The sequence below is a fragment of the Limulus polyphemus genome, unplaced genomic scaffold (genome assembly GCF_000517525.1).
Source record: "Limulus polyphemus unplaced genomic scaffold, Limulus_polyphemus-2.1.2 Scaffold1678, whole genome shotgun sequence".
In the NCBI taxonomy this organism is placed as follows: domain Eukaryota; kingdom Metazoa; phylum Arthropoda; class Merostomata; order Xiphosura; family Limulidae; genus Limulus; species Limulus polyphemus.
The window spans coordinates 225,538-245,332 of NW_013667288.1; the positions used below are offsets into that span (position 1 = coordinate 225,538).

The 19,795-nt window shown below is 35.0% G+C and overlaps 1 protein-coding gene across 1 annotated transcript in view; it reads left to right on the plus strand.

Moving 5' to 3' along the window:
• Positions 1 to 19,795, plus strand: part of LOC106464531 (pappalysin-1-like) — a 36,105-nt gene that overhangs the window by 7,566 nt on the left and 8,744 nt on the right. Inside the window, exons 2-6 of the mRNA XM_022392262.1 lie at positions 2,097 to 2,231; positions 2,924 to 3,015; positions 4,350 to 4,546; positions 5,783 to 6,515; positions 7,704 to 7,917. Coding sequence (XP_022247970.1) covers positions 2,097 to 2,231; positions 2,924 to 3,015; positions 4,350 to 4,546; positions 5,783 to 6,515; positions 7,704 to 7,917 — 1,371 coding nt within the window. The remainder of the gene's footprint in view (positions 1 to 2,096; positions 2,232 to 2,923; positions 3,016 to 4,349; positions 4,547 to 5,782; positions 6,516 to 7,703; positions 7,918 to 19,795) is intronic.

Below are 19,795 nucleotides of genomic sequence, written 5' to 3' on the forward strand. Positions count from 1 at the left end.
GCTAATATTATTTAATACACAAAGAAAGACATACATATGTAAAAAATTATATATTTAATCAGAATGGAGAATATTATTACATCATGATATTACAATAGGCCATTTTATGAGACCATTAAAATATTAAAAAAACACTAATATTATTAATTTATTTTAACCATGTATTAATTAATAATTTATGTTATGTGCAATACCACGCAAGTAATCATTAATATTATTTGTTAGTTGAAACGCATTGTCAAGTCTTTTAATAATCTCTCTTTACAGTCGCGATATTTCTTTCGACCAAAAGAAGGTTCCTGACCACTCAAAAGCTGCTCAATACGTATCTCGTTCAGACTTTGTTCCTTCTTTATCACAGAAATGAACTTTCATATATTTAGATGATTTGCAGAAACTTGTTACAAAAAGCCACGACGCCATCCTTCTATAAAATTGTTAGTTTTTGGCAAGTCCTGCTGCACGCCTTCATAGTGGTTCCACATCTCAAGCTTAAATACAAGTGAACAGACACGGTGGGTTGTCTTCGATCAGAACGTCCAATCCAAGTACCCTCAAAATCATCAACCACAGGTTGAGCTTCGGGTGGAAAAATGTTTTCATCAATAATAAAGTTGAACATCTCTGCAATGTGGTCTTTAGGAACAAATACTGGTACAGAGAGCATGTAAATATTTAAAGCGAAGTCCGCATCTGTGTCGTTTCTTTGCTTGAGGCAATTTTCACTGATTTTACAGTAAATACACTGACAAAAATGGAAAAACACTCACGATTAACTGCACGTGGAAATTCAATATTAACTGCATTTATCATTACAAGTTCAAAATAGACACAGGATTTAAGGCAGGTACTTACTCCTTTATCTCCCCAAGAAGTCAAATATATGTTTGTTCATTTTTATTCGGCAACAATGTATAAATTAAAGGGACTGCAATGCTTCCTTGTAGCGCGTGAATCGTATATAATTGTTCAAAAATATTCAGAATGATCTTAAATGTTCCATCAACATACAAGTGATCACAACTTGTCAGTAACTGTAGGTTCCTTCTTGTACAGAAAATCAATATTCGATCATCTATCGCACCAGAGTCAAACATTAAAAACTGTTCTCCATTTTCAGTTTTAGTATATTCTTCTGGAAAAACAATATCTCTTTGATAATTTGGATTAACTAACCGTGGATTTTGTTTCACACATAAATATAGAATAGTTCTTTTTATGCTATCTTCAGATGGCAACTTAGCTGCTGTAGTTTGGCTGAGTCCAAACGATGCGTGCGAAATAATATAATGTGGTGCATCACGTGTATTCTGTGAATTATTTCGTATGCTGTGCATTACATTCTTAGCCTCGATACCAGCGGCGCACTCACAAAATAGGTTTAATTTATATTAGGCCTTTCTGTAATTGGTGAAGCAATGTCGCGTCTTGGTGATGTTAATTTATACCTCGATTATTTTAGACAACAGCTACAATGAAGAAATTATGCTTTTTAACTACAACTTTCTTTGATAAACAATCTGGAGAAAACGGTCACTAGGAACTAGCACTGATATATCTGTATATTTAAAATTACGGTTCAGTCATCGCAGAAATTACAAAAACAAATAATGCAGTTAATATAAAGTAAAAAAAAAGGAAAACTTTTGTGAAATAATGCCACTTAACTCAAGCTTAAAAATATTACAAATAATAATTTCAACTTCCTTGCCCTGAAAAAAGAAACATTTAATACAGTTTTTAGCTTTTCTCATCCAATTGGACAAAAGCATTGCATCCGTTCATTGGAAACTGGTTACCACATTTCACTCCCCCCCCAGAACAAAATTCGTCCTAATTCGGCTTAATTTCAGGATCGTGGAATACAGCAACTATCTGGCTTAAGTTTTTTTAATGATACTACAACAATATGCATAACTTGGAATCGAACCCAGCGCTCCACCTGAACTTGTAGAATACTTGCTTGGCATGATGAGATATTAGGTTTGGTCCTTAGAAGAACATATAAATTCAATACCACAGAGATTTCCTGAACTATGAAGTTGTAAAATGCTTATCTTAGATTTCAACATAAGACCAGAAATTATATAACTTCTTTACAGTGAAGTGATCAAGAAACAAACCTATACTTACGCAGTTAAAGCATGGCTAGGATCACGTGAGACGTTCTTTTCCCCATCTTTGAAATATCTGCATGGAAATGAGACTTGTGGAGATGGGAAGATTTCTAGGTGAGATGCGTTTAAAATATTATTTACTTTAATAGAAAATATTGAAATAGAACAGATGGGTTATTAATATGCCAACCTACTAGCTTGAGAAATATAACAGCGTCTAATTATTTGTTTGAACAAAAGAGAAAGATTCTTCAGTCCAAATATTTCTAGGTTTATCTTAATTTTATTTAAAACATACATTAGAAATTTTATCTTTGTTTTCAAGGAGTATCACCGTGTCAATTTTAAATCATAAAGTAATGACTGTCTGATTTCAGAAATTTATCTAATTTAGTTTTCACAGTCGAGTAAAGGTAACAGATCAAACTGACAAGATTAAACTTACTATAAGATTAAAGTTACTTCGCTGACATAAAGTTTCTTTATATAACCAGATCACATCGTTTCATTTCAAGGTGTTAATAGAAAAATCAAAATAACACATCACAAAATTGTGTTAGCAGTGCCGTTTGTGAAAGAATAATTAATGTTTTTGTTAAAGTGTTTTTTGGATTATCCGTATTTCCTTGGTATCATTTTGGATAATATTTTAGTTTTGGCTAGCATGAGATTTATAGGCAAGATATGAGTAATAATTCATTGTTTAATAACGAAGAAAGTAGCTCGAAATGGATCCCAGTTATGGCTGAATATCAAGATCGATAATATTCTAAAGCTTCTTTTTGTTAATGTAAATAATTTTACAGATCGAGCGGAGAAGAATGTGACGATGGAAACTTGGTTGATGGGGATGGTTGCAGTAAGCAATGTAAAGTGGAGAAATACTTTCTCTGTCGAGGTACGCCAATTTGCTCTTAAAAGTATTTTTATTATATAAAGTAAACTTTGATAAATATTTCCACTGATTTTAATAATTGGTTTATATATTCGTAAGTCTATAATTAATACACATTTAAACTTTAAACACGATATTCTTATGAATATTCTACTCAGAAAGTGTTAAGGCATTTTATAGTACTGAGATAAAAATTTCGTGATATTACTTTTAAGGCATTTTATAGTAGTGGGGTAAAAATTTCGTGATATTACTTCTAAGGCATTTTATAGTACTGAGGTGAAAATTTCGTGATATTAGTTTTAATGCATTTTATAGTACTGAGGTAAAAATTTCGTGATATTACTTCTAATGCATTTTATAGTAGTGAGAAAAAATTTCATAATATTACTTTTAAGGCATTTTATAATACTGAGGTAAATATTTTGCGATAGTACTTCGTTTACTAACTTTGTATTTGATATATAATTACGAAAGCGGATCATATAGATAAAAGATTAGTTCCTCAACCCTCTCATGGGCAGCATATGTGAAGAAGTTCGATATTACATGAAACATCAATGCCTAGAACAATATGGATAACAGAATAAATAAAATGTGTCTGTTTTTATACTAAATGAAACCAAACTGAATATTTTTAAAAGGTAGGTTTGGAAAAAACTTCATTTTATTTTTTTCCAGTGGTTTACCAGAAAGAACAATATGCAAAATGTACAAATGCGCAGGTAAAAATATATATGTTGGTTAAAATCCCTGTTATTTAGGATTCATAAACTTACAGGATTATACACCCATGGACTGCTGATTAAAATCTGAGTAAATTATTCTCTGCTTTGAGACGAAGTCCTTTAGAAATATCTTATATTCTATATATAGATAATAGTAACTTACGCTCTAAAGCTAGAGTAATAAAAACTTGGTTGATAGGGCGACTACACTTTTTATGGAAGAGAGAGGAGGTTGCACATTGTTCCTTTCTGTTAGGGCGCTCGACTCACAATCTGGGGGTCGCGGGTTCGAATCCCCGACCCACCAAACTTGCTCGCCCTTTCAGCAGTGGAGGCGTTATAATGTGACAGTCAATCCAACTGTTCGTTGGTAAAATAGTAGCCTAAGAGTTGGCGGTGGGTGGGGATGACTAGCTGCCTTCGCTCTTGTGTTATACTGTTAAATTAGGGACGGCTAGCGCAGATAGCCCTCGTGTAGCTTTGCGCGAAATCCGTAACAAAGAAACATAGAAACATTTATATTTCTGTAAGTTACAGTAAAACGCTTATATACTTATGTTGCTTTGAAATCCACTTGGCTTTAATAACAAAAGAAAGCTTTGTGTTCAGGTATTCCAAGTTCCTGTTACTGGTATAAAGGAGATGGAGTGTGTGAACATTTTGAACAATTTTCTAATCCTCGTGACTGCGGATTTCACACTCCTTTGGGTTTCAGAGACCAATGGGCTTCAGAAGTGAAAACAAATGAGCCGCATACCCTTCAATGCTCTCCTCAAGTAATTATAGGTCCTCCGGCGAAACCAGGGGTAAGTAAAATGTCCAGACATAAAGGCCCTTTAGGTTACATCATAATATATAATATTAAAACAGCATACAAGTATTTTATATGTCGTGTACAACTGAGAGCAAAGGTACTAAACATTAAAGGCATAATTAAGCAAGTTATCTAGAATTATTTAACTCACGGCCCACCTGAGTAACCAGAAATATGCTCAACTGAGTGAAAGGATTAGTGTTATAATATTTTTCAGTAACGGCTAGTAATTAGTAGTGCTTTTATAAATAATTGTAAAATTTATGTTTTTTGTATCATATTTTGTGACCCACCCCGATATACTTTGCAACTTACATTTTGGGAATCGCTGTTACAGATGAACTAAATAATGTGTTAGAAACCAGTGAGGATTCTGACTATTTGAGCGATTCAGTTTTTGTGTTTAGAAATGACTACGAAGTGTGAAAAGGTAACTTTGCGAATGAGTTCGATAAATCAACGAATCTTTATAGATAAATATGATACGTTGATTGGAGTTATTTCATGACTAAATATGTTATTATTATTACCCTCGCCCCCTCGTTGCTGTCCGTGTGTGTGTCTGTCTTTCCGCGAGCTTATCTCGAAAACTAATACACCGATATACACGAACATTTTACACAAGATGGGAAGTAAGTTTGGGACAGGCCCTTCAAATTTTGGTCCGAATTCGGTTTTTGGATCACTTTGAAGTATTTTTTTATAATGAGGGCATTTTCGCAGTTTTGGGCTAATAACTCTTTAAAGTGTGATCGGATTTGTACCAAATTTCATGTGTACATTAAGATCGAGACTCCTCATCACACTAAAAATAAAAATGATCCGGATCGTTGATCATTCTGGATCTGAGAAAGATTTTCCAAGTTTTCGAAGGTGAAATTTGATTTTATCCAATATAATCGCATGCAATCTCGAAAAGAAGTGGTGGGGCGAGGGTATGCAATCTCTCTGATTACTCGTGTTTCCAAAGTAATAATCAAACAGACGGTACAGGAAGACTAAATATTTCTCTGTCCAGGGTTAAAGTCCAGAGGTGGAACTGGTTTAATTCGGTGACGTATAGCAAATACAAGAATAACCTGAGCTTCATATTTATTTTTCTTTTTTATAATAAAATTCACATGGAAACTGGAATTCGCACATTCTAAGATTTAAATAACGCTAATTATTTGAAAATCTTGGAATTTTGGCAGTAGTGGACCTTTTATAATTTTATTTTATTTTTCAGATATGTGAAGCTTCTCCAAACACCTCCCACTCGTGGTATCCTTGTGATGGAGTTAATAACAATGATTTCTGGCTACAAGCGTTATTTTCAGACACAGTGGTTGCAACATCAGTGTCCATTTATTTTTCTTCTGACGGAATTTCTGCCATTAGTCACGATTCTTCTGAATTAACAATAGAACTTTTGGACACCGAAGGATCCAGTCACTTGATGGGTAAATTCTTTTTGTCTTGTGACAGGAATCCTTTAGAAGTGCCCTGGTTTCAGGACCTGAGCCAGCCTTTCTTCCATACAAAAGCCGTGAAAATTAGCTTCGTGAATTCCAGAATAGCAGTTAGTGGAATCCTCTTGCGTTCATCTAGATTCCTGGATCCCATCGCTCTCTCCCAGTGTTTGCCAAGGCAACTTTATAGTCCTACGCTACGTAGATGTGTAGATTACCTGTGTCAGAAACCACGATGTCAACAACCTTTGGTAAAGAACGCTTTTTTAAACTGTACGGGCTACGAGGACGGAGATGTATGTAGATGGTATTGTGAGGATGGCTACGTTGCTTTTTCTACAGACAAATCAATCACTTGCAATGATGGAGAATGGACAGGCGAGCCCATTCTTTGTAAACCACTAGACTGTGGATTTCCCAGAATACCTCACGCTGATGCAGGGTGTCCTGAAGGAACGACGTTTGGGAAACAGTGTAATTTCAAATGTCGACCACCAGCTAGATTAAAAGGTAGTTAGTTTGTGAAAGTAACATTTAGTAAAGAGTGGCATTGTTCAATGGTTTATTTATTAACCTTAGATTACAAGATACTTATTACTAACTAGCCTTTATTTAACGTTTCGGCTACTAATCTGTTGCTGTCTTCATGGAAATCGTCAGAAAGACTATTTCCTGTAGTATTAGTGGCTGGAATTCGAACATGAGTCTTCTTGATAGAGAGGCTGATGTTCTTTGCATTTTAGGTTCTTCTTTATATATTTTTTCTTGTATCTCTTTTTTTGTCTATATTTTACTTAATTTTAAAAAAATCCACTGATGGTTGTTTTTTTGAATCGGAAAAGGGGCGACTCAGGCCCCTTGAATTATATCAGTCGTTTCAGACATGGAGCTAGCGTGGCCTTATGGTTAGTGTATCAGGCTGTAGATTGGAATGACTAGGGGTTAACCGTTAAGGGAACGTAATAAAATTGCCATGACAGATACTCCCGTTATTCGGTTCAAAGCGCTAGACAAAGTTTTTGTGGCAGCAGGTAAAGCTGACAAGCTGTTCAGTATTTCCAAATTAGGGACAGCTTTAATTGTACCCTGGGGTCTCTGATCTGGTAGTTTAACCCACGTGCGCAAAATGTGCCGTTCTGGTCAAAATTCCTTTTCAGAGGTTTAAATTTAATGTTTAGTTGCAAATATTCCCCTCGAGGTTTTAAACTTATAAATGTATTCAAGTTCCGTGTATTAGTAAATCTGTGGATTTTAGAAGTTAATACTGGTGTTTTTGTTTTTGCATTTTGTTAAGTAATCACCCACTTCATTTTACTTTTTAATTAGTTAGGTTAATTAAAGTTGAAAACTTGTAAATACTGTTTTGTATTATTTGCTTAGTAAATGGATTTAGGACTATATCCTAAGTTGACCAAATATTGCGAGATATTATTGGGATTACGACCGAAAATATCGTTAACTCCAACAGGTAATTCAATGCATTCTAATCAAAATAGGTTAAACCTTTATGTATATTGATTTATGCCACTTCTAGCCAGTCTGCGATATACAGAATTGGTTTCGTTTTTTCATACTTCACGTTTTAGTTTTAATCTGTACAGTTACATTGTTAGCTAATATCAAGAAAAACATATTACAGTTTCACATTATTGGATGCTTAAACTTCCACACTGATAATCTATATTTGATTATAAGCAGGTGACGACGCCCTGTCAGCTGTTAGCTGTTTGAAAACAGGTCAGTGGTCTTCACCGACTAGTGAGTGCCAAGTGACTTGTGTGGCGCCCTCACCTCCAACACATGCCGTCCTAATTAGTCAGCAGTGTAAAATAACTGACAGTTTCCAGTACGGGCAGCGATGCTGGTATCGATGCAAGCTGGGCTATCATGTTTCTGGCTATTCAGAACGAAGGTTAGTGCTTATTTCGGAGCTGCTGCTAAATGTTAAAGTACTTTGAATGAATGTTAGTGCTTTAGGAAAGTTTACCCCCCAAAATACTGTTTATTTAATAAATTGTTACCTTATAGAAATCTAAACCATCGTAAACGGTAAATTCTTCGAAACTCTATGCGGTAAATTATACGAAAACAGTTCTTCGAAACTGTATGCGGTAAATTATACGAAAACAGTTCTTCGAAACTGTATGCGGTAAATTATACGAAAACAGTTCTTCGAAACATATATTTACAAACATTACGTGTTTACTCCAAATTTTCACATACCACACTGTTCGTTTCATTTTAATTCTCGTAAGAGCAAAAACATGGAACTGAGGTAACAATGCAGGTCAAGCGATAACACCCCGTAATGTCAATGACAGCTGAGCAAGTAATAAAGTGATCTATTGTTATTTAATGCACCACTCAAATGCTAAAAATAATCTCTGGCCAAGACGCAGTTTCACTAGAAATAGAAATGAAAATTGTTTTGATGTGCTAGTCTCTGTCATCAAGAGTGTTGGATAACCTGAAACGTCCATAGAAGTGTGTTTGAAAGTACCATCGACTGACCGTTAGTCACTATATACAAACAGCCCCGTGAAGTGATTGTACACAGTGCATTGTGTTTGTTTGTTTGAAGTTAAGGACAAAGCTGTACAATGGGCTATCTGTATTCTACCCATAACGGGTATTGAAATCCGGTTTCTAGCGTTGTAAGTCCGCAGACATACTGCTGTGCTACTGTGTAAACTATATCGAGAAAGGTATTATAATTTTATTGCAAACTGCTTCCCCCAAAATGTTAAATTTTGTTGAGAGTGAGAAAGGCAGACCTAAGTTAGAGTTGAACGGATATTTATTTGTTAAAGACAAACAACTGAAGGAAAACGTTTATTGGAAATGTGAACAATTTGAAAAAAAAATGCAAATGTCTTGTGATAACTATTGATGATAACGTTAGTCGAGAGTGTCGTGAGCACAACCATTCTGGCGATTAATACAGCATTGATTCCATTCTATTTCTTAATAGATCTGTTTGTCAAAAAGAAAGCTAAACATCGACAAATTCCTAAAAACCTCCTACAATCATTATCAATATTGTTCATGAATAATGAAAAAAAAAGTTCAGGTTGTAACGAGAGAATATGTTACACTTAAAAACACATTGCCTTGTTAAGTATATTTACATGGTTTAGTTCTTAAGATGAATGACAATTCTAACAAGTTTTCTGTCCATAGTGAGACAACGTGAAGATGTGGGGTCCCAACTGTCTCCCACTTCAAGAGGCCCGGCATTAATTTAATGTCTTTTCTTCACTTCTTGCTATAAAACCTACAAAAACGTACCAGCACACTGAAATACTGAGGAACTAACGAGTGTTATTCTGTGTATTCTAAACCTTTAGTAAAAGTGAAAAAAAAACCGCTAACCTTAGAGTATTTTTCTATTATAAAGAAAACAAAAAAACAAAAAACACCAAATGGAACTTTTTGAAAGATTGCTTTTAAAAACATTTTAAGTAACATTTCGAAATTAAGAGTTGATGTATGGCCCATCTCTACAGATTCTTCTGAAAACCCGAGCCCCATCAGTGACGGTGGACGCTGTCCAGCTCGCTTCTGTGCCAAACCACCCAAAGTGTGATCCCTGCAAGCCAGTCAGATATCGAATATTCCGAACTCCGCCGTTTTCTTCTGGGGATAGCAAAGTTGTTGACGATACTGAGTTTACAGATAGGTTATTATCATGTTTTTACTTATCCGTAACTGTGTTTAACTGAATACCGGCTTAAGTTTACCAAGGTATTTCTTACTTACAGAAACTTGCAATAATATCAACTGGATCTCGAAGGCAGTGTACAGCGCACTTCACTTATGGTCCAGTTTGATATATATATTTTTTATTTTGAGATAATCTAACATTTATTATCTTAATACATGCCCCCCTCCCCCCAGTTGCATAGTGGCATGTCTGCAGACTTACAATGCTAGAATCCGGGTTTTGATACCCGTGGTGGGCAGAGCACAGATAGCCCATTGTGTAGCTTTGTGCTTAGTTACAAAAACAAACAAACTTAATACATGATAAGTTTGATTACCGTGCAGTTGTTATTATTTGCTTCAAATATATAAATGTTTTATAAAATTCAGAAGGATTTTGCAGCCCTTTTTAAAATTAAATCGACTCAAGATAAAGGTCAGAACCATTTGAAAGAGAGTCGTTAATTTGGAGTTTCTTGTAGAGTACTCCTACAATTGTTCTTGAAGTAGGTTTGGTTTGTTTGATTTGAATTTCGCGTAAAGCTATACGAGGGCTGTCTTCGCTAGCCGTCCCTAATTTAGCAGTGAATGACTAGAGGGAAGGCAGCTAGTCATCACCACCCACCGCCAACTCTTGGGCTACTCTTTAACTAACGAATAGTGGGAGTTACCATCACTTTACAACGCCCCCACGGCTGAAAGGGCGAGCATGTTTGGTGGGACGGGAATTCGAACCTCCGACCCTCAGATTGCAAGTCGAGCACCGTAACCACCTGGGCATGTCATCAGTGCCTGTAGAATAGATCAAATCAAAAACGTTGAAAACCTCAAACCGCAAATCAACGCCCCGTAATCCTGCTATTGATTTATATAAATCAACGCCCCGTCATCCTATTATTAATTTCCACAGATCATAAACTTGTCTTTCTTTTCTAATGATAAAGTAGTTGGATTAGGCCATCATGTTACTTACTAACCTCGTTAATAGTAAAGTATCCATTGTTTAGGGCCTCCCGATGCCATCTCCTGTACACCCAGTGAAAAAGCTTGGATGCCAGATTTCCATCATTGCAATGGAAATGGATGCACGATCACTTTGATATTTGACTTTCCAGTGATCCCAGCCATACTATCAATATGGGTTTCTTATAATGCCAAAGAAGGATTATCAGAGGTTGTATTTCCGTTCACAGATGGCACTGTCGAAGTCATTAGAAATATGAAAGCCTATTGTGATATGCCGTTAACTTTGTCACTGTCAACAGACAAGACATTAGAAAAGGCAAGTCATTAGTCTGTATGTTAATATAATATAATACTTTTCATAATGTTTGTTTCGGACTGTCAAGTTTTTTCGTAATTTTAAGATTTTTAAAGTTTATAGCGTGGGTAAATAAATATTAAAAAAAATAACTGATAAAGATATTCTCCACATTTAAAAAAGTTTGACGTAGCGAGATCTTGTCATTAGGCTTAGCGATACTTTAACATAGTAGTTTTTAAACTAATCCATGAATAATTGCAATGAAGTTACCCATTAAAAAATTTATGTAAGTTATTTCAACGGGCATATAAACATGAAGAAATATGGTGTCATTCGGCGCAAATCAACGCCCCGTAATCCTGCTATTGATTTATATATATATATATGTTTGTATATGTAGTTCATATTGTAAATATATATATATGTTTGTATATGTAGTTCATATTGTAAATATATATATGTTTGTATATGTAGTTCATATTGTAAATATATATATGTTTGTATATGTAGTTCATATTGTATATATATATATGTTTGTATATGTAGTTCATATGGTAAATATGTATATATGTTTGTGTATGTAGTTCATATTGTAAATATATATATATATATGTTTGTATATGTAGTTCATATGGTAAATATGTATATATGTTTGTGTATGTAGTTCATACTGTAAATATATATATATATATATGTTTGTATATGTAGTTCATATTGAATACATATATGTTTGTATACGTAGTTCATAAAGTAACTTCGTTATTTGTCCATGCAATAATTTGTTTTATTCTTCCTTTTAAGTTATATAATTAGTTAAAACTACACGCTCTTTAAATGACCGGTTTCCTAGGTTTCAATGCCCTTCAGTTCTTACTTTTTTTTTCAACTTCTACGTTTTCTATCTGTTTGTTTATCGCAGGGGGAGTTGTAGTGAAATTGAACGAGTTTGGAGTTGATGGCCACATGAACACTTTGGTACACGAGTTCGGTCATGCCTTAGGTCTGTGGCATGTTCACCGAGGTGTGTCAGAAATGGGATGCCACGACACCTGTCTTGAAACAGAAGCTTCCTTGACACTTGGGGATTTATGCGCAGATACTAACCCTACCCCCCAGAATGACGAATGTAGGGATCCTCCTTCCGAAAAAGGGAAATGTGGACTTACGAACTTCAAGAATACCCCTTATAGTAACTACATGAGCTATGCAGGTTTGACTTTTTTCTAGTCTGATCAAACTTATGTTTCAATTATTGTATAGACATTTTATGAATTATATAAATAAATAATTTTTGCTTGCTTTCTTAATATGCATTATCAATTACTGTGTTCGCAGATGATCCGTGTACAACCACGTTTACAAACCACCAGGCTGCGCGAATGCACTGTTACCTTGATCTGAAATATCACAAATGGCAAGATGAAAGTCTTCGTTCTCCTCCACCACCTCCAATACCTCCGGTAGTAGTCCAGGCTACAGAAGATTCTGTAACAATATCTTGGGTTCCACCTTTAGATCGGGAAGGATTTCATGACGACAGTATTTGCTCCTTGTGTTCCAGTGACAGATCATTGTTCCAGTACGCCAGTAAAGCCGAGGCTACCAGTACCTCCACTACTTATGGAGATTCATGGAAGCCACACCAGGCTACAGGTCAGTTGGTTGCCCGAATCAAGTCTGAACACACCAAATCAAGAGGAAAAGGAGTGACTCATGAAGTTTGAGTCTTAATGATACAAAAACAGTACCATGATTTAAAAATTCTGTTCTAGGCACTCAAACAGATTGTAATTACAAAAAGAAACATTTTATTATTGTACATTTAATATTACATGCGGTAAGGAAGTATATTTATTGTAATTCGAAACGTGTATATTATGCATTTCTCAAATTAAGCAAGACGATGCTATTCAATAATGCCTAGTGCTATTCCATAAAAAAATACACCTGTCAAGTCACCGGACGCAGCGTCTATGGGTTTCTATACGATCAGACTGCTGAAGTAGGTGCCGAGAAACTGTCATCCGAACATTAGATGGATTAATGAAGGCATCAGGGAGAAGAAGTGTGCTTTGGATATGAAAGCCTTATGACGGAGCTTTTTACAACGTAATCTATGCGGCAGAGCTTCTGTCAATTGCACGATTGTCAGGTAGAATATGGCAGGGAGAAGAAGTGTGATATGGGAGAAGAAGTGTGCTTTGGATATGAAAGCCTTATGACGGAGCTTTTACAACGTAATCTATGCGGCAGAGCTTCTGTCAATTGCACGATTGTCAGGTAGAATATGGTTGAACGTGGTCACTTAGACTTTAATAATAATGAGGTTCCAAAGTCATTTTATTATAATGCACTCAACCTCTGTACAATGCTGTTGTTTGTTTTCCCTTAACTTCACTTTAAATTTAAATTTTAGAATGTACATCAGCCTAGACGAATACAAGTCAGTTCTGAACTCAAGCAACGTGGAACAACTGAATGTACTATTTGCACGCTGGACCAATAAAGACATAATCGGTATAGCTGCTTTCCCCTGGGAAAAGGAGGTACTATCTTATCTTGGTAAGAAGGTGTAAAGATTCTTAATAAGTAACAAAACAAGAGAACATACTACTAAACATGAGCTTTTGTAGTATACAGTTTTCTTATATAAAGTACCAGGTACATTTTGGTTCACACTAACCATTTCATAAACCTGTTCCTGATAAAATCTAAGCTCGAATACACTGAAGAGATAAAACTAAAAGACGTTTGAGAAAAGAATTGTACTAACCGAAATATTTATTGTTTGAAATTGATTTTATTTTTCCAACTTATAAATTAGACTACTGTATTTCTTTAATATATAATTTGATACGAGTTATTATACTATTATAAAAAACAGACATTTTAGTATCAATATAATAATTGTAGAAAGTCATTGTTCATATCATATTGTAAATATATATATATATATATATGTATGTAGTTCATATTGTAAATATATATATATGTTTGTAGATGTAGCTCATATTATATATATATATGTTTGTATATGTAGTTCATACTGTAAATATATATATGTTTGTATATGTAGTTCATACTGTAAAGGAACACCTGTTTCGTTCTCCAGGTGCTTGAGAGGGTTGAATAGATATGTTGTGTAGCAACTTGTGTATATGTGACTTGTAATACAATCGCCTGGGTACATGAACGGTTTTTGCCTCTTAGTTTTGTATTCGTAGATTCTCAACTACTACAAAACGTCGCACTTTTCTTAACATGACTTGTTGTAGGTCCCTTTCTGGATAATCCTAGTACCCCAAGTTGATTTATATTTCATTGTTTTCTAATGCAATTAAGTACAAAGGATACCCTCGTCTTGCAATTTCTAAAAATTCTATCTTAGTACATCATTATGATCTACGTTTATGAATATTTTACGTCGGAAAGGGCTGTTGCATGTCCTTCCCAAAAGCGATCAATTTTTAAATGATATTACACCGTCTACTAACCGCTATAGTTACCAAGTGACTTGCCGATTTGCATGTTCAAAATCATTTTAATATAATGTACTCAACCCTATGTACATAATTTAACACAATAATAAAATGCTTTGTTTGCCAATCTTTTCACACAAAGACAGTGGGGTGAATACATCAATTTATAGAGTAATACATAAAAATAAAGCGTAAAACAATTCTTTGTTCACAGCTATATTCATCCTTCAGCCTTTTCTTCTCAAGTTCTTTTGATTTAATTCTTGCTACTCAAGCCAATAAGAAATTAATGTAGTGTTTAAACGCATAGTAGTGTTTAAACGCATTCTAATTGGTGAATTGTAGTTAAACGTTGTTTGACGGTTCTTTTTACTGTTTTATGGTAATAATTTATTCATGTTAGTTTTTCATTTTCCTCCTCATGACTTCGATCTACCTTTCTCAGAACACAGATACAGTTAGCCTTTTTCTCTTTTTTACAACACTTTCTTCATTTCCCTACATCCTATTCACTTCCTTTTTTTTCCATTTGGCTTTAAGAAAACAGGACGCAATCAAATGTATTGTGACTCAATTAATCATATTAAAATATTGTCTCAGCAGCATTGTTTTGATAAACATAAAATATGATTTGTATTTAAATATTCTTTTTTGTGCTTTTTATTTTGTGTTTTGAAAAACATCATATATTTTTTTTCCATTATAAGTTATGGCTGCTGAATGATCTTTCTCTAAAAATAAAAATAAAAACTAGACAAATATCTCGTTAACTGGTTCAGAGTTACTACTACCTGTTAGGAGACGATGGGTCCAAACACGAAGAGAGGAATTTCTTAGCCTTTCCAGTACAACAGTCTCCGCCGTCCCATTCGTTGTAGGCCTTATTACACTCATGGTCACAATGACCATCACCTTTCTTCACTTCCGGGCACAGCGAATGCTCAACATCGCAATCCCCTCCGTCATTTCCTGTTAGTGACAGTTGACATTCGGGATCACATATTCCATTGCCAACGGACTGTGGCCGGCAATCCAGCAAGATTGTACGTCGACGTAACGACGTGTTGCGGACAGGAGTATGTTGCAACACCCAGCTAATATTGTACGAAAAAAAAGCATTCACTAATGCTCGGTGTTGCTTTCTAATTTGCTCATCTGACACAGTAGGGTTTGAACCATCAAAATTTTTCACGTTGATGACACGATAACTGGAAAATAAAGATAGAGACTGCATTTATAGAAGGACATGTTTTACATTTTATTTAATAAAATACTTAAGCATCCGCTATTGGTCAAAGTATAAAGGTATAAAGTTTGATACTTTGTTATCTAATATCATTAACAGTATATTGTAATCATTGATCATGTGATGAATTTCCATAACCTTGACCTTGCCTGGATCATAAGTAAGTCCTAATATAGCTCTACACTCTTCACGATACGGGCTCTCGTACTTTAAGAGGCTTATGCGATTAGTTTTTAGGTTAAAAGCCAAGTAAACCCCCATTACTCGTTACAGCTGCGATTGTGTTTGAAATTTATTTAGTATTAATGGAAATAAAGTAGTATTACGCAGTCAAGTTAAACGCAATCGAAATATGGCATTAATATGTCATAATAAGCATCCTGTAAGCTAAATAGTGGTAATGAAGATATTTATTTGCTTTAATCAAATGTAAGAGAATTTCACATTTAGTGTGTAAAATGTGTGAAAACCTAATATGAAAAAAATGTCAATATTGTTCAAGAAATCCATGATAAGATAAAAAAAATGGCACAAAGATTTGTTTATTCGATTTAGAGCAAAGTCACATTAGACTATCTGCTGAATAATCCAAAAATATTGAAAAGTTATACCTGTGTGTAATCTTAGTAGTGTACTTGAGCTTGAGCATTATCATTATTCATGAATGGCACCTTTCTTATTAAACACTGTTTGTAACTTTGAAAATTGTTCTCTCAACAAATTTATAATTCCCGAACATTATTGCTGAAAAAAAAAAACAACATAACATTCAAAGTGACTTAGAATTTGCCAGGCGTATCTCTGGAAGAATGTTATAGTGGTACATTTCGAAAACTGGTAATTTTCTTAGAATGTTGCAGAACATGAGAATGTTACAGAGTCTGAATACGCTATATTAAAACGATTTTGGAGCCTCATTACGTCGTTACAGTCCATTTTGCCACATCCAGTCATACTCTGTGCATCTTGAAAATTACCTGCAGTGTAGTTTTACTTCAAAAGACTCCGTCATAAGGCTGTTACAGTCAAACCCCATCACTTATCCCTGTATGCATCACATATTTCATCTAGTGTACAAGGACAATGATTTTCCAGCACTAATTTCAAAAGTCTGATTGCACAGAGATCTGCTGACTTGGACAGTATGTCTTCATAAGGAATAGCATAAATACTCATTCCATTCTACAGATACTTGACGTATGCAACCGTTAAACTATATGTTTTGGAAGCAGCTTGTATCCAGGAGACTTGTGTCACTTTTCCATACAGAGATCCTTCTTTATTGTGTTGTGTACTGTTGTTCATGGATTCTCGCCTGTTACGAGACGCTGATCTTTTATTACCACGTTTAGAGTACAGCTTGTTTCAAGGTCTCTTTCTGAATAGTCCTGATACCCCAAGTTGATCCATATTTTATTTTTTAATGTAATTAAATGCAGAATATATCCTCGTCTTGAAAGCTACAAATTCCTGATCTGAACACATTTTATCATCTCAGTGTAAGAATATTTTGCGTCGGAAAGGGTTGCTACATACCCTTCCCAAAATCGATCAATTTCCAGCATCAAACGATTTTCATAACGCTAACGTCAAGTTTTTTTACATACCGTTCCCCCACGACTTTATATTGGCTGTGTTTGTAACATAAGTTACTGATCTGTCTATTCAAAATTGTTTTAATATAACGTACTCGACCCTATGTATTTATATACAATGTTGCCTGACTTAATGAAGAAAAACTGTATTTTTTATTCTCGTTTCAATATATTATAGCAGCCTAACTTTGATTATCGGCTTTTTAATCCGTTTGTTCTTTGTTATTATCTTTACCGTATTCTTCTTATTTTAAGACCACACTATCCATTAATTAATAATTAGGACGTACCGAACTATTTTCTGTCGACGTAACTCCCAGTGAGAGCTGTAGCTGCGAATGACATCAGGAACGTCACATATTGTTACACCACAGGGTGGGGGACGTAAACCTAAATGAAAAGGTCGACTTGGAGCATCTGACATTACCAAAGCAGGCGTAGGAGTAAGTTTCTGGGATTCGTCCTCTTTCCATTGCCACATGTCCAAATCCTGAAAGTTTTCGGAAAAGGTCAGGCCAGGAGTTCCAGCTTCAATTCCCTGGTGGTAATCACGTTGGTACATTTTTGAAGTAATCTCTGGCTGAGACTTTGCGACATTCCAAACCCTGAGATCATCGATAGTCCCCCGATAGTGATGTCCGTTATGACCTCCCAGTTCTAAAACGCGACATTGGAAAGTTGTTTCCTGTTGGAAAACCGGTCCTTCAATAACGGAGTTTGCTGCTACCTGCCACAATTAAGAGTTTTTTAAATTAATAATGATTTTTCCCTTTAACTGCAAAATATGATAAAATTTTAGAAGTTTCATAGTCAACATTAATTCTCATGACAAAAAAAACAATCATTTTAAGTACATGATTTAGTCCAAACAATAATTAATATTTGGATAATTCACATACATAATAATTGTAACCAAGTTTATTTAAAATTGTATCACAGTTCTCAGTTCACTCGTCATTTCGAAGAAATATATTCATAGAGCAAACTGAATGAAGGTAGTTAGGCTGAAATGTAATTTCTTTTAGAGAGCAAATATCAAATACAGTAATCAAAGTCGCTAAGAAGAGGAAAACTGAGGAGCAGTAAAATCAGGACACTACGTTCTTACCAACTGATCAGATCATTTTTAAATTATAATATGCCATGAAAAAAACTGAAATACAATTCTCACCTCAGTATGCCCCCTAGTGACATAGCGGTATGTCTTCGGACTTACAACACTAGAAACCGGATTTCGATACCCGTGATGGGCAGAGCACAGATAGCCCATTGTGTAGCTTTGTGCTTAATTAAGCAATCGGTTTGATACAAAATGAACAATAATAATAGTACTTAGACACATTTTTTATTCATTTTCTTTTAAAAATTAATACTCGGATTCTTTACCTTTTCCATATCTTAGTTTGAGATTCTTTTTTCGAAAGAGTGGCTTATTTGTTTGTTGAATTTCGTGAAAAGATACTCCAGAACCACCTGCGCTAACCGTCCATAAGTAAGAGACTAGAGAGAAAACAGCTAGTCAATCCACTCCACAGTGAACTCTTGGATTACTCCTCTCAAAACAAATAGTGAGATTGAACCGTCAATCTTATAACGTACCCATGGCCTCAAAGTGCTGAGTGCATTTTTTTTTATTGTCTTGCGGTAACGGAACGTGAACCTCAGATACACAGTCTGGTACTCTATAACCATTGGACCAGGCTCGATCCTTCACCAAAAGCAAGAACCAAGAAAAGAAGCTTAGAAAATAGACTTGAAGTCAACATTCCAGTAAGTCGAATGAAGAGGGAATATCGTGCCTATGCTTCTGGATGAATTCTTAAAAAGTGGCACATGTTAATTTATACTATAGAGCAACTTGTGTAAATCTGTTTGTTTGTCCGTGGCAAAAAAATCCATCTCCGCGACCTCTGATCAACATGAACATTTCAGCTCTAAAGGAGAGTATTTTGTCACTTTTACCTTTCCAATTCGCCCCACTACTGCTTTAATTTCTGATCGACATAAGGACCTGGAGTGGCGCAGTGGTTAACGAGTAGAACTGTGGATACGGCGGCTCATGTTTTGCGTGTCATTGCCGCAAAAAGAAAAAGAAAAAAAAAGCTCTCTGCTCTTTTGTGGTTTTCCTCGTTTTTACGAGATGGCCATTTCGATTTTTGCTTTTTTCTCTTAGTGCCTTTTTTCGAAAATGATCAGTTATTTCTTTCGGAAAGCAGAAACAAATTTTAGAATAAAAGACAATACGAAAAATGCTAAAAGTAAAAAACGTATCTTTTTGGGGAAATTTTATTCACTGAAAAAGCGAACGACATAACTGCTACAGGTGGCGCATATACAGTCGCTTATTTCATTTAAAAAAATATAATAATAATAACCAAAGCACAATGTTTGGTGAAAAAAAAATATATTTATTCTATCTGGCCCGGCATAGCCAGGTGGTTAGTGCGCTCGACTCGCAATCTTAGGGTCGCGGGTTCGAATCCCCGTCCCACCAAACATGCTCG